Below are 14,937 nucleotides of genomic sequence, written 5' to 3' on the forward strand. Positions count from 1 at the left end.
CGGGGTTAGGGGGCTAGGGGAGGGACAGCATTAGGAGAAATACCTAATGTAGATGACGGGTTGATGGGTGCAGCTAACTACCATGGCACGTGTATACCTATGTAACAAACCTTCACATTCTGCACATGTACCCCAGAACTTAAAGTATACATAATAATAATAATAATGAGAAAAAAAGAAAGCAGGAGTGCTCCCAGCCTCATGCAGGTCTAAAGCCCAGACCTCTGACTCCTCCCAGCATGTCTTCCTTCATCCATGTGGCCTTTCTGGGTGATGAGAGATGTCCCTGGGATCCAGAAAGGGTCACTCCAACTGGCCAGAAGCAGGGATTGGCCCACTTATGCCAAGACTGAAGGTGGGTCTTTGCATATCGAGGCACCAGGGCCCCTTCAGCTGGAGCGAGATTGCCTCCAGGTCAGAGGCCACAGCACCCATAGCTCTTGTGTCCCCTCCTTTGCCATCTCAACACTGCTCCCACTCTGGGATGCTCACGCAGGGTGTTTGATCATTTCAGATTGCCTCAGCATCCCCTTCCACAAAGCAAGGGGGTATGCTGAGATGGCCCTAAAACCCTTTTGGCCTGATGGGCATTTGGGTTGGTTCCAGGTCTTTGCTCTTGTGAATAGGGCTGCAATAAACATACGTGTGCATGTGTCTTTATAGTAGAAACCATAGAAAGCCTTGGTTTTCCTCCTGCTTGGGGGCTCTGTCCCATCTGTGATGGCCTAACGGGTCCTGCTCACCTTCAGACCTTTCTCACTGATTCAGCGTCATCTTCCACCCCCACCCCAACCTTCCCTGGGATAATGATCCCCAAGAGACCCAGCCTCGGAAAAAGTTCTCCATCACACTGATCAGACCAAAGTTGATTTGGAGGCTGGGGGAGGACGGGAGCCAATGGCGTTTAGTAAGCAGAGCTCAAGTGGGTTATCTTCAGGGAGGGGCATGTGGCTGCAGAATGCATGTCTGTCCTGAGGACTCTTGGGGCTCGCTGTTTCTTCCCTACCACTGCACGCCACCCCAGGGCCAGCAGGGCATGTGGGAGGGAGTCTGGAAGCAAGTGAAAAGAACCCTCTGCTGAGTGCTCTTCCTCCCAGCAAAAACAAAACTACCATGGTTGGATGCCTCCCTGGGCCAGGCATAGTGCTAGGCCATTGACTTGCATGATTTCCATTTAAAGGGGGTGGCATTTGCTCCATTTTTATCTCTAAGTGCTGTGGGCATCTTGGGCTGGGCCTGGTCAGCTTTGGGAGTGATGATCAGCCAATTCTGGCCATGGAGCAGGAAGGTTGCAGTACATGGTGAGGAAAATGCTTCCCACTGTGTCCCACCACTCAGCACACACATGCACATGTGCACACACACACACGCACACACACAGACACACGCATCCCTCTCCTCTCTCTTGGCCAGGTGGATGTTGACTCCATCAGCTAGATCCAGGGAGAGGAGGCTACCACTAAGAAGGCTACAGGTAAAAAGCTAAAGGAATCAGAGATATGGGTGGGGCAAATTCTCAGCTTTCAATGACAAGAACATTGCCTCCAAACCAGCAATTCTGGGTGCCCATGAAACTCGAGGATGGAGAAAAGGGACGCTGGCGAAGTGTCTGCTTTTCATCCCACTAATGCCTCTTGAGAAGTGATATCTCTCTAAAGCCAAAGTTCCTGAGATGAGGTTTAACATGGCCACTTTGGAAGGAAGAAAAAAAAAAAAAAACCCTCGGCTCCAGGAATGTAACAACAGAAAATAATTAAGGTCTAATAAGGTCAGTGTTCCACCTTAACACCTTTTCAGTTCTAGTTAAAACCTCTACTAATTTGCCAAGAAAAACCAGCCTCACTTGAGTCTTATTATTTGAATCACGTCCTGTCTCTTAATTTAAACGAGAGACTCACATAAGGATTTTTTTTTATTTTAAATTACAATGCCGACTTTCTTCCAGTTGATTACGGTATATGACTCTCTGTTGGAAGACCATTATTTTTTGCTATGATTTACAAAGCATTTAAAGCGAAATCAATGTAATAAATATCGAAGTATTGCAATAGATAATTCCATATATTTAACTGGAGACACAGCACAGCCCTGGTTCAGGCAGTCAGGAGATGGGCAGGGTGAAGATGGGGTTGGGGAGACACCTGGTATCCACTCTTTCCTTTTCTCCCCTTTTCTTTTCTCTGCATTCATTTAGCCAGGATTCACCCAGCCCCCCTAAGATTCTGCACACTGGACTTGGGACTGTGGGGAGTTGTGGATGCTCAAGATGCATCCTCCAGGGACCATGGACTGTTTGAAGAAATTCCTCTGCAACAACCGGCTCATGAATATTGGAGGCCACTGTGGGCAGGAGGCCACACTAGCACCCTCTAAGGAGCTGTGATGAGAGAAGATTTCTCATCACAGTGGAGGAGAGGTCTGGGTGGGGGGCAGGTGAGAAAGGGCTTTTGCTAGCATCTCCGCCTTTCTTCTCTCCCTCCTCCTCCCCTCCCTTGTTAACTTCTCCTTTCCCTCCTCTTCCCCTCCTCTGCCCTCCTCTTCCCCTCCTCTGCCCTCCTCTCATTCCTGTGTCTTCCCTCCCTGGACTGAGCTGGCTCCAGGCCTCTGGTGGCAACCAGCACACACTGGCCTCTGACTGGACAAGCTCAGCTCAGGAAGATCAGCCAGTATTTGCAGCCGTGAAAGCCAGCGAGGAGAAGTGTGAAGGTGGATAGGGTGCCCAGCCTCATCTGCCCTCTCAAGTGCGTGACCTTGTGTTCACCCCCAGTGACAGAGCCCACAGCAGTGTTTGCAGAGCCGGTCACTTTGAGCCTGCCTGCCCAGGGGTGGGGAGCAAATTTGAAGCTGCCCTCCTTCCTGTGCACCCCCATCTCAAAAAGGACCCAAAAGCAGGTTCCTTTCCAGCGAGCTCCTGACCTGCCACCCACGAGGAGCACCCCCAGCCCTGCCACTTCTTCCTGGCCTCAGGGCCATTGTGTGTGGGCCACACATCTGCTCCCAGGTGGGCTCTGCTCCCAGGTTCCTGGCTGGATTCACAAACTCCTGCCCACCAGTGAGAGGGCCACACATGGGCCACCAGCCTATGGGTGGGTCCAGATAACATATCTCCACAGCAGGTTATGTGCTCTGTCTGCAGAGCTATTCGAGTGTCGTGGAGATCTTAATAAGGGCTTTGTGGACACAGTGCTGCAGCTTGTGATGGGGTGTGGATAGCACACTTTTAGCGGATCCTAGAGAAGGAAGATGTATGGTCCCTTGCTGTACCACCCCAAGCCTGAACCCAAGCCCCAAGTCCCTAGCTCTGAACAGATTTCACCATAAATCCCAGGAGGTGACGCGCAGAGGGAAAGGGAGCAGAGAAAAGAGATTTACAGCGAACTTGTTTCCTGACACCTCTTTGGCCCATCCCATAAAATAACAGTATCACCAGATAAATCATATAGAGTCTCAGGGGACCTACCCCTTGTCTTTGTGGGGTCTCTGAGGGGAGATGAGGGGACATGGTCAGGTCCACCCAGCTGTGTTCTCCCTGGCAATATCAGTTCCAGCTGCCATGAGGATATCTCAGATTTAATCCCTGGGCTATGTATGGGGTGGTGAGGTAGGAATGAGGTAGGGAAGAAGAGTGTTGCCCAAGAGACAGCATGGCATAAGAGATTCAGCATGAACTTTGAGCAAATCCCAGCTCAAATTCCTAGCTGTGTGACCTCAGACAAGTTACCTAACCTCTCTGGGCCTTGGTTTATTTCTCTGTAAATGCAGGGCATGGAATATCTACATGACAGGATACATGTGAGGAGTTATTGACAATAATGTATGCCAAAGCTGGCGTATCGTAGGTACTTAAAATATGGGAACTATCGTAGCCACAAATGTTTTCTCTCATCTAGGATAAAAAATGCTGTGGCTGTGTTCCCAGCAGAGGGAATCGAATGCCGAGCCCTCTGCAGAGACACCACACTCCCTTGTCTTCTCTGGCTATTGTCTCAGCCTTGGTCTTCGAGCTTAGAAAGGCAGAGCTCCCCATTAACTCACAATGTGACTGTAAGCAAGTTTCTTCCCCTCGCCAGGCCTGTTTCGCATCTATAAAATGAGGAGGTGGAAAGTACTTGGTCTTTAAGACCCAGTCCCTTGTAAGATAAAATCTCAAATCAGGAGAAATTTCTAACCGTAACCAAAGAGATCAGGCAGGACCCAGACGCTGCAGGCGGTGAGGCCAGCTGAGACTGGCATGGTTAACGCAGCCTGGGGCATATGCTGTCACCATCCTAGGAAGGGACGGCAAGGCTCCATCCAGCCGGTCCCACAACTCTGACCACTCCAAGTGAGAGATTCCTCTGCCTGCAGCCCGCGTGGCTGTGGACACGGTCTGTGGCATTGTACCGAGGGACATTCGTCCAGAGGGAGGACTGTGTTTCCAGAGCTGGGAGCTGGGTGGGTGAGGCTCCATCCAAGCTCATGCATCGTACCTGGAGCAACCTCGTACTTCCCTTCCCGCCTGTGCAGTCTCCTCCTCCCATCAGTCCTCCCCAACCCTGTTTTTTCCCCTCCCTTTAGCATCTTCAGCTATTAAGGACGATGGCTTTGGGCTTGGGCTCCAGCCTTACAGTCTCTGCCCTCTCTCTCTCTTCGTCCTTCCTTCTTTCCTTTCTCCTCCTGCTTTTCCATCTTCTCCTTGTACTTCATTTCCTCCTCTTTCCTTCCTTCTCCGGTGCCTCCCTTTTCCTCCTTCACTGTTTGATTTTTGGTCTCTCTGATTTTTTCTTCCTCTTCTCCATTCTTCATGTATTTCTTTTCATCCTCCTCCCGGTCCTTCTTTTTGCTTCGTCACCTCCTTCGTTTTCTTCTCCCTCTGGCCAACTCAGGGGAACCGAGGTGGGCCTATCTGGGGGGAGTGAGTGAGTGTGTTGCGGGGTGAGGGTGGAGGGCTGGAGCGGGTCAGTGATCTGGCCTGAGCCTCTCCAGTATTGCTTCAGCCTCAGCCGCGCGGGAGGATCAGGAGTTCACCCGCAGGGCAGCTGTCAGCGGCTCAGTGGATGGATGAGTGAAAGTGTAGGGGGTGGGAAGGTGAAGTTGCTGGGGAGGGGGCCCTCTTTAAATAAAAATGAAAGGAGTTTGGTGGATGAAGTGACACAGACTGTTTCATAATAAGCCCCGCCCAAGGCACCTCTGCCAGGGGACCCAGCCCTGCTGTCCACCTCCCTCCAATCCTGTGCCCTGTCTCCATCCCCAAAGTTTCTTTCAGCACAGAGCCTGTTTGTTTCTCTGATCGTTTGGGCAGGCCAGAGAGCAGGCAATTCCCCACACTCAACTCCCGAGAAGGCTCCTCCCCGCTCCCCGCAGCCTTCCCCATCTCCCACTGTGGGGTGGCTGGGATTGGAACCCTGGGCAAGCTGCTCACAGAGTGATGTCTGGGTAGATTAGCACCCCAAAGCTGGCAGGCCTATTAGGAGGCCTTTGTGGGGAGGGGCCGGGGAGGCAAAAGGGATTTTCCATTCTCTGAGCAACTGGATTACACAGTCAGGGGATCAGGGAAGAACTGCTACTTAAGCTGCCTCTGGCCTGGCTCTCCGCCTCTCACGGGCTCAGCAGGGATCTTACCAAGCCCTGCCTTGCCTGCTTTTGAAGAATCTTTATGTAACTTGAGTCAGGTTTAGGGGCAAAACCAAGTCTCATCTCCTTCTGCCCAGCCCTGAGCTATTACACCAAACAGGAGCTCAGAGGGCTCCGCTTGCCACCACGTCCGCCAAACCTCACCTTCCACAGCCCAGGTCTGGAGGCGGATCTGGAAGGTGTGACTCAGAATGGTGAAGTGACTTGCTCTGAGTCACACTGCTAGTGAAAGACAACTAGGATAGCTACCTGACTGTGGACTGGATTTATGGGAGCATGTTCTCGGCAGAGTGAGGGACTTTCAGGGACTGGAAGGGGCCACAGACTCTGCTGTTCCCCCTACAAGAAGGAAGTTTGCAGGCTGGGCACAGTGGCTCACGCCTGTAATCCCAGCACTTGGAGAGTCTATGGCAGGAGGATCGATTGAGCCCAGGAGTTCAAGACCAGCCTGGGTAGCATAGGGAGACATCTCTATAAAAAATTTAAAAATTAGCCAGGTGTGGTGGTATGTGCCTGTGATCCCAGCTACTTGGGAGGCTGAGGTGGGAAGATAGGCTGGGCCCATGAGTTGGAGCCATGATAATGCCACTGCAGTCTAGCCTGGGTGACAGAGCAAGACTCTGTCTCAAAAAAAAATAAAATAAAATAAAAAATAAAAAAATCAGGAAGTTTGTTCCTGAGTTTTTTTGTCAGCCCAACATATGCTTTAGAGGGAGGGGAACATTACTCCCATTTGTTCTCTCAGGCGGCAGAAGACCAGATCACAGTGGATGGTGAAGAAGAGGAGAGATGTGGAGAAGATTAGGTTGAAAGAGTCCCAAGTCTTAAAGCCTACTCCCAGCCTTATCACTAACTTGCTGTGTGACCTTGGACAAACCACCTCTTCTCTCTGAGCTTCAGTTTTCTTATCTGCAAAATGGAGATGGAAACATCTCTTTCAAGCATTGTCTCAAAGGGTAAATAAGACAAGGTACTAGAAGAGCATCAGGCCCAGCCCCTGGCACACACAGCTGCTCCATCAATAATAGTAGAGCAAAGTCTTTTCCCCAGGAGCTGCTGGAAGCAGAATCTTCCACCCAGGAGCTGTGCCCACTCCCTAGGATAGGAGGCTCTGCTACACAGCCAAGCAACTGGTTCTTCCCACCAGGAGGGCAAATCCATCAGATTCAGCAAGATTGGCCTCCCCGACCTGGCATAAGGTTACTGGGGGGTCATGACCCCATACCTTGGGTCTACTTTCTAGAAACAGTCCACACACAAGAGGCCCAAAGACCCCCACCCTAGCCCTGTGTGGCCCCTGATGGCCTTTTGCTGACAAAGTGGTCATCTCTGACCTTCCTGATGGCCTATGCTCCTTCCAGTCAGAAAATGTCTGTGATCCTGTGACCCCTAGAAGCCCTGCCTTGCTAATGGTTTTATGATCTTCCCTACAGAATTCTCTCTTTGCCCTCTATACCCCCCAGTCCCTTTCAGTAGGTCCTAGTCAAAATAAACAACATTTATGACCAGAGTAAGATTCAAGGTCTGCATTGCAAACAAATGCAGAGCTCTTTGAAGGTGCCTGGGGAATCCATCACTTCCTGGGGTGTGACGTTCCCCAGGCCCAAGGGGAGGTGGGCCCTGGGAAGGGACTCAAGCCTGGGAAGCTGGGCCCTGGATCAGAGTTTAGAATCTGAGGATCCCCTGCTGCCTCTCCCTCCTCAGCACCAAACTCATCCTCTGTGCAAGAGGAGAGGGGAGGGGAGAAGAGGGACTGGGCATGGCATGAGAGGTCCGCTGTGCCCAGCAACCACTCCTACGCTATGTTCAAGGCCACCTTGGTGGCCAGGACTTGACTCCGTATGTCATCAGGGGAGAAGACAAAATGAAAGGGAGGGGGGGAAATAAAGAGATAAACAAAGAAACAGGCAGCAAACAGGAGTGAATGACAGGGTTAGAGATCAAACCCACCGGTCTCAGCCTTGATCCCTACTCTGGCACTAGCCTGGACAGAAGAGCTGCCACCATGGCCACGTTGGGACAACTTTCTTTTTTTTTTTTTTTTGAGACGGAGTCTCGCTCTGTCACCCGGGCTGGAGTGCAGTGGCCGCATCTCAGCTCACTGCAAGCTCCACCTCCTGGGTTTACGCCATTCTCCTGCCTCAGCCTCCCATGTAGCTGGGACTACAGGCGCCCGCCACCTCGCCCGGCTAGTTTTTTGTATTATTTTAGTAGAGACGGGGTTTCACCGTGTTAGCCAGGATGGTCTCGATCTCCTGACCTCGTGATCCGCCCGTCTCAGCCTCCCAAAGTGCTGGGATTACAGGCTTGAGCCACCGCGCCTGGCCTGGACAACTTTCCTAAAGAGAAACCTCATCCCAAATTCTGCAGGCCAGGGTAGCTAAAGGGAGAGAGGGAAAGAGAGAACCAGCCTCCCGTCTGAGTTTCTCTCGGAGGCCTAAGTGAGTTATTACACAGAGGGAAAAGTAGAGGCCCTCCATGCAGAATGAAACCCCTCTCCTCCATCCCACCGCAGATGAGAGGCAGAAGCCCTCCCCCATACTCTCCTAAACATCCTCCAACACAGAAGGGGCCCACAGGCGGCAGCTCAGGCTGTCTTGTCTCAGCTTTGCCTTCTGCACGCTACTGTGGATGAGAGGCAGTCTTCTCCAGCAGGTGTGGTCACGGAGCAGGTTTGTTTTCAAGGGGGACTGGCCCTGCCTGGGGAACTGTTAGTGGAGAATATTAATGTGGGATTCCCAAAGGCCCAGGTCTGAGAGCAGCTTTCTAGGACACGCAGCTCAATGTGTTCTTCAGCACCATGCCAGCCTCCAGAACTGGGGCATGGGCCTGGGGGCTGGTGTTCTCTGACTCACAGCTGGGCTTGGGGGGCGGGGGGAGAAAACGTTCCTCCTGGAGCCTGTGCCTTATCATTTACCCTGCTAAAAATATTATGCCATCCAACAGGTTGGGTGAGGAGCTAGCCAGGAAATATGTGTGGGTAGCAAAGGTATCTATCACATTTACCAGATCCCCATGTATAGTATTTGTATACGTGGCATATAATTAATGTTTGATGAGTGAGTCAGAGAGAGATAAATTGGAAAGGAAACAAAGACACAAAAAGAGAGCTGGAAATGCAAGTATGAGTATTTCCGTTATAAATATACTTGGTTTGAAATTATCTTTGCCTAAACTGAAAGAAGAATAATTTTTAATAACTTTTAATGACCTTATACAAGTAAATGTAGATGTTTTAGCAGGGTGCCCTGGTACCCAGCACAGTGCTTTTTGTATGGAAAGTCCTCCATAGCATAGAGCTTTTGGTCTAGAAGAGCCTTGGAGACCATCTCAGCCACTGGGTTTCAACCTTGGTTGAACATAGAATCACCTGGGGAGCTTTGAAAAAAAAAAAATGCAAGGGACTCACCTTCCAGAGATGCTGATCTAACTGGTCTGGGGTGAAGCCCAGGCACCTGTATTTTTTGAAAGCTCCCCAGATGATCCCTTTGTGCATCCAAGGTTGAGAACTGCCCATCCAGGCCCATTCTTTTTTTTTTTTTTGAGACGGAGTGAAGTGGTGCTATCTTGGCTCACTGCAACCTCCGCCCTCCGAGTTCAAGCGATTCTCCTGCCTCAGCCTCCCAAGTAGCTGGGATTAAAGGTGCCCACTACCACGCCTGGCTAATGTTTGTATTTTTAGTAGAGACGGGGTTTCGCCATGTTGGCCAGGCTGGTTTCAAACTCCTGACCTCAGATGATCCACCCACCTCGGCTTCCCAAAGTGCTTGGATTACAGGCGTGAGCCACCATGTCCACCCCAGGCCTGTTCTTTACAGATGTGGAAACTGAGGCCTAGAGAGCAGGTTGCCTAGATCCACACAGCTAACTGGCAGCAGAATCAGGATCAGAGAAGCTGATCAGGCATCCTGACTCCTATATACCTATCTGACATGTTTGTCAAATGAGCAAATAAAAGGTTGATCCTCTTTTGGAGGCATCTGTCTGCAGAGACCAGCTACCCAACCCCCTCTCCCACTCCTACGTTTTCATATTATTTTCATCAGAGGCTGGACAGGCTGGCATCTTGACCCTGATCCTCCAGGCTTCCTATCCTGAAGGCCTCAGGGTTCATAGGGCAAACACACAGTTCCCAGGTCAAAAACTGTCCACCAGGCCTGGAGCCTCCAAGAGTAACAGGACAGCTGCTGCTCCATGGCCATACGGAGCGTGTCAGTGAATGTTAGTGTACTCCCTAGAGCAGGGGTGGAGGAGTGTGCACGTGTGTGTGCAAATGTGCACATGCACACAGATGCACATTTCAGGAGGAAACTGGGCAGAACAGTCTCCTGCATGTGGGCACACATCCTTCTGGGCACATCAGCACTCGGCAGTGAGAGTACCAACATGTGTACACATACATATCCACATGTGGGATGATATGTATGTTGGTGTTAGCAACAGTCTATGCGGCAGGGTAGGTAAGTGTGTGAGAAAATGTGTAAATGTAACAAAGACTTTGAAAAGCTGCCTGTGTGTGCTGCTACATGTATCTAGAATCGTGTGCCAGTACAGAAATTTGAATCTACATTTCTAAAATCTACATTTACATTTACCTGTGAAGGCATGTATATGAAAATATGTACATGGCTGGCTGGCCATTTGACTAAGTGTGACTGGCAGTCTGTGTTTGCAGGGTGCAGGTTTATGTGAGAGAGACAGGTTTCTGCTGTTTCTATCACACTTCCCCTAAGTAATCACTGGGAAATATATGTGTTGGAAAACTGTATCTTTCATGCCTAAATATATCTCAGCATATATAAATGAAACATGATATTGTGCCGACCGAGATGCTACACATTAACGTTGTTCATCATTGATAGAATTAAATAACCCATGCAAGGCCCTGGTAGCAATTCTTACAATTTTATTTAACACTGTTTTGGCCAAGCAGCACTTGGCAAATACACATACACACTGTGGCTGACTGTCACAAATGCGCGATTTGTAGGACATAATACACAACACACGAGAAGTATAACAAAACAACGTCATCTAAAAATTCCAAGTGACCCCCCTCGTTCTTTGGGGCTCCTCTTATTCCCCTTCCTTTCCCAAACCTGACGAAAACCCATCCCTTCACACTTCCCTAGGAGGTCTCTGCATTCATGCTAAAGACAGATAAAGTGGAGGGTGAGGATTTGAGGTGGGGGAAGAGATAACACTCCAAGACCTGGTCTCTGGAATGTGTCTACTCCTCCCCAGTCTGTCAGAGGCAGGCCCAAGCCCCAGCATGTGTTAAAACTGAGAGACCAAAGAAAGCATTTTTTATGGGTTCTGCAGACCCTCAGCGTTGACTGACATACTTACTTATTCAGAAGGAGGAAAAGGAGCTTCACACTTATCAGATTGGTAAATCCTTCATTAAAAGATTCATAGAAATGGTTCCTTGCTTTTCTTTCTTTCTTTCTTTCTTTTTTCTTTTTTCTTTTTTTTTTTTTTTTTTGAGATGGGGTCTCACTCTGTCACCCAAGCTGGAACGCAGTGAGTGGCATGGTTCTCAGCTCACTGCAACCTTTGCCTCCCGGACTCAAGTGACCTCAGCCTCTCACTCACTTTTCTTTCTTATGGGGAAACTATATCCCTCCTGGAGCCTAAATCAGAACAACCTTGCACACAGTTACAGGCTTGCCAGCTCACCTTTCAAAATGCGTGCTGGCCAATGGACTAGAATGTTAGCTAAATTATGAATGGCCTGAGGGAAAGAAAAACTAAGAGCTGGGAAGCTGGGGGCTTCATCTACAAGACCAAACTTGAACATGAGCAAGATGGTAGGACCACCAACGACCATCCTACAAGCTGAAAATGCAAAATGCTTCCTTCCTTACCCACCACTGGGCAGTGAAAAGAAATCACATTTAGTCCCCTGAATAGATGGCACTTGTAGGTCTTTTCAAACTTGCCAAGGACTTCTTCATCTCCCGAGTCAGGCTAAAATCCCATAGGGAACCTCAAAGCTCTGTTCCCTAGGATCTGTATTTTTGGGTTTTTAAAATTTTTTTTTTAAGTTTTATTTTGGAGATGAGGTCTCACTATGCTGGCCAGGCAGGTCTCGAACTCCTAGCCTCAAGCAATCCTCCCATCTCGGTCTCCCAAAGTACTGGGATTACAAGCCTGAGCCAAGGTGCCCGGCCCCTAGGATCTGTTTTTAACCATCCCTGGGCTTCATTTTGGCACGGCAGTACCAAGATTGAGACAAGAAACTCTTCCCTATGCTTGCTTTCCTGCGTTCTAAGTTTCTCTCGCTACTTTTTCTCCTATAGAGACCCATTAGGACTGTAAAATAAAGGAGGCCAAGTCCAATTGAAACTGTAATTGGACTTAACTCCACCCCTGTGCCCCAAATCCTCTGCCACCAGCAACGAAGCAGTCATCAGAACTGTCGTTTTAGACAGCCCCCGGTCCCTCTCCAAGGACTAGCAAAGCTATCAGCCAACCTGTTTGGGGGACAGCTGAATGTCAGCGTCCGAAAGTATTGTATCATCTTCGCACCGCTGGAGTCAGGAAGCGGGCTCTCCAGAGCCTGGTGCCAGGGGCTGTCTCCTGAGTGAATACAGAAGGAAAAAAAGTTTCCTAACATTTGGATTCAAAGTGAGAACGGTGAAAAGCACCCATCAGTGTCCGTGCAACCCCAACAAACGCGCGCGCGCGCGCACACACACACACACACACACACACCCTGTCCATGCAGACAAAATCATGAATCATCTCCATGGCTGAACGTTTTAGCGTTCAGTAATATTCTCAGAGGCCCAAGGTTTTCAGCCAAATCCCAGGTCTGTGCACAAGGACACTGCATAAATCCCTCCCCTTATGAAAGGCCAGTCTGAGCAGATGGGACCGCTCTTAAGTAAACTGTGGAGCCCTCCCTTCATCCATCTCGGAAGGAGCAGCGGGGGGCTGGCCCTCTCAGCCCCGAGAGCAGAGAGCGGCAGAAGCTGTTAATTCTTGAGGCTAATGTTCACATCTCCAACTTAGCTCTCCAAGGGGAAGTGTCCATTTGACCACACAATCCTCCCTCCTCCCCTACCCTCCCTCAAGGGGAAATCAAATCTTGAAGTGAGACCGGAGGAGCTGCTGCGGAACAGGAGCACGGGAGAGCTGGCGGGGTAGGAGGCGGTGAGGGGCTGAAAGGCTCCTTAAACCCAGTTTCTTTCCATGCTAAGACTGGGGAAATAACCTCATGGCAACTACACTTTCCGATAACTTGCCTCATTAATATTTATTAAGCAAAAGATTGTTTTAAAGAAGAAAGGGCCAGATAATTAAACACTCAGTGGAGGTAGATGGCATCAGTTGGGCTTCCTTCACCCTGTTCTCAGTGTGACCCCACCCGCAGCCTAAGCCGAATGTGTACCCTGTACCATCAACCTCCCCAGCCCCTGCTCATCTCCCCAGGTGCGTCAGGAAGACACAAGGCAGGTGGAAGGAGAAAGAGACAGACTCGGGCACCCCAGGTGCTCACCAGGAAATGCACGGACTGTGAAATTATACCAGCGCTGGACAACTTACCACCACACTGGAACCCTTGGGGTACTGAAATAATTAACTTGCTAATCAGCTACACCTTGCTCTTTCTTTCTTCCTGGAAAAAAACAATTGCAAATCGCCTTCCCATCAGGTTCCCATGTCAGTCATTTGGAGACCAACAATGCTTTTGAAGAAATACACTCTCTGCCACCATGTAGACCGAAGAGGGTCATACCAAGTCAGGCCTCCTCCTCCCCAACCCTTCCCACTAGGCCCAGGGGGCACACAGAGACACAATGTTTCTGGAGATGTAGGGCTTTTTTTTTTTCCATCCACGGCACAGAGCTTTTCCATCTCGCTAAGCTTTCTTGCTTTCACCCTCTTTAGCCTGCTTGCTGGCACTAAACAGCAAAGATCCATGTGGAGAAAAGAGGATTGATTAGAATCATAATAATGATCCCTGGCATTCGTCCGGTGTTAGCGTTCACAAAGTGTTTTCACACATTATCTCATTCGGCCAGAGGAGGTCGGAGCTGGAAGGGACCTCCGTAATCATCTAGCTGAATCCCCTCATATTACAGATGGGAAAACTGAGACCCGGAAAGGCTAAATGTCTTCCCCAATGGCCGGGGACAGTGTAGCCAGGTCTCCACGCTCCTTGTCTAGGAATCCTGTGCTGCCTCTGACCCTCTGCAAAGACGGAAAAAGCGTGGTCACGGTTTTGCTCCACAGTAGATATTAAACAAGTAGATATTAATACAAAATGAAAAGAGTAGGACATGAGAATGAATAAAAGCAACTCCTGTAAGATATGGCTTGGGTGGGGGGGTGGCTCGAAGTGGGGAAGACAATTAGTCTAAGTCCTGAATGGAACATATTAATTAACAAAGTTCCCCTCTTTTGTCCCCTTCATCTCTCCACTTCTCTCCAGGTTTAAAAATATGAACATTATGCAGTTTGGAATCTAAGGCTTAATTCAGCTGCAGGTCCCGGGAGGAGAGAGAGTCTCTTCTTGGCTTCAGATCTGGCACCTATGCTCCTAAGGGTTGGCAGCATGACGGGCTTGTGTGTGCCTCTGTGTCCACTCAAGACATTGGATTTAGCAGTGAAAACCAGGCATCTTGATCCTTTCAGAGATCAGATGATTTGCAAATTAATGGCTCTTTTCCCCCAAGGCTCTGAGGAGGTTAAAAAAGATTTCTGGTGAAGGAGGGTGGAAAAATGTAACAGGGGAAAGGGAACAGACATTGGATTTTGTGTCAGGAAAATACTTCCCTGTGAATGGCACTTGTGTGCGTGGACATGGGTCTCTGCATTTCCATGGGGCTGTCATGCCCCCCGTTGCCCGAGCGTGTTGGAAGGTAAGCGGTTCCTTTGTGTGTTCGTTTATTAGTAAGCCCAACTCTTTTCTCTCTAAAACTCCTTCTTCTCCCTGTTGAGCTGACCATGCTTCTGGATTTATGAAGAGAGATGTTTTAGCAGAAATCCCCCAGAGTGTCCCATCAGCCCTAAATCCCAGGCCCGCTCACCCCCCCAAGACCCCATGACACACAGCATGCCAACACGGCTTCCTCTTGCCTATGCATTAGCCATCCATTGTGGCAACCTGACATCTCTCACACATAAAACCGTAAGAGAGAAATAAAATATCTGTCTCTTGGCGAAAATAAAGCTTTGCCTCCCTCCTGATGTATAGGATATAAAATAAAGCCTCGGCTCCAATAGTGGGTTTTCCTTATGCCAGAGTTGCCTTTGCACACACGGAGACAATGAAGATGGATAGTTTGGGACGAGGCCCAGCCTCCTGGGGCCGCC

The 14,937-nt window shown here is 49.7% G+C and overlaps 1 protein-coding gene across 12 annotated transcripts in view; it reads right to left on the minus strand.

Annotated features, from left to right (window-relative positions):
• The window catches only part of LOC108526298 (uncharacterized), a 31,018-nt gene that overhangs the window by 9,759 nt on the left and 6,322 nt on the right, over nucleotides 1-14,937 (minus strand). For 5 of the 12 annotated variants that reach the window (XR_001884487.1, XR_001884489.1, XR_001884488.1 and 2 more), the window contains one exon: nucleotides 12,090-12,195. The exons of 2 other annotated variants lie outside the window; for them this stretch is intronic. Coding sequence is in view for 3 of the 10 variants with exons in the window: in XM_017866996.1 (XP_017722485.1) it covers nucleotides 12,090-12,195 (106 nt within the window). In the remaining 7 variants the exon portion in view is untranslated. Of the gene's footprint in view, nucleotides 1-11,095; nucleotides 14,575-14,937 lie in introns of those variants that run through there. 5 more of the 12 variants (XR_001884486.1, XR_001884484.1, XR_001884485.1 and 2 more) reach the window with 3 other exon arrangements.

The sequence above is a fragment of the Rhinopithecus bieti genome, unplaced genomic scaffold (assembly GCF_001698545.2).
Source record: "Rhinopithecus bieti isolate Rb0 unplaced genomic scaffold, ASM169854v2 scaffold_1853, whole genome shotgun sequence".
In the NCBI taxonomy this organism is placed as follows: Eukaryota; Metazoa; Chordata; class Mammalia; order Primates; family Cercopithecidae; genus Rhinopithecus; species Rhinopithecus bieti.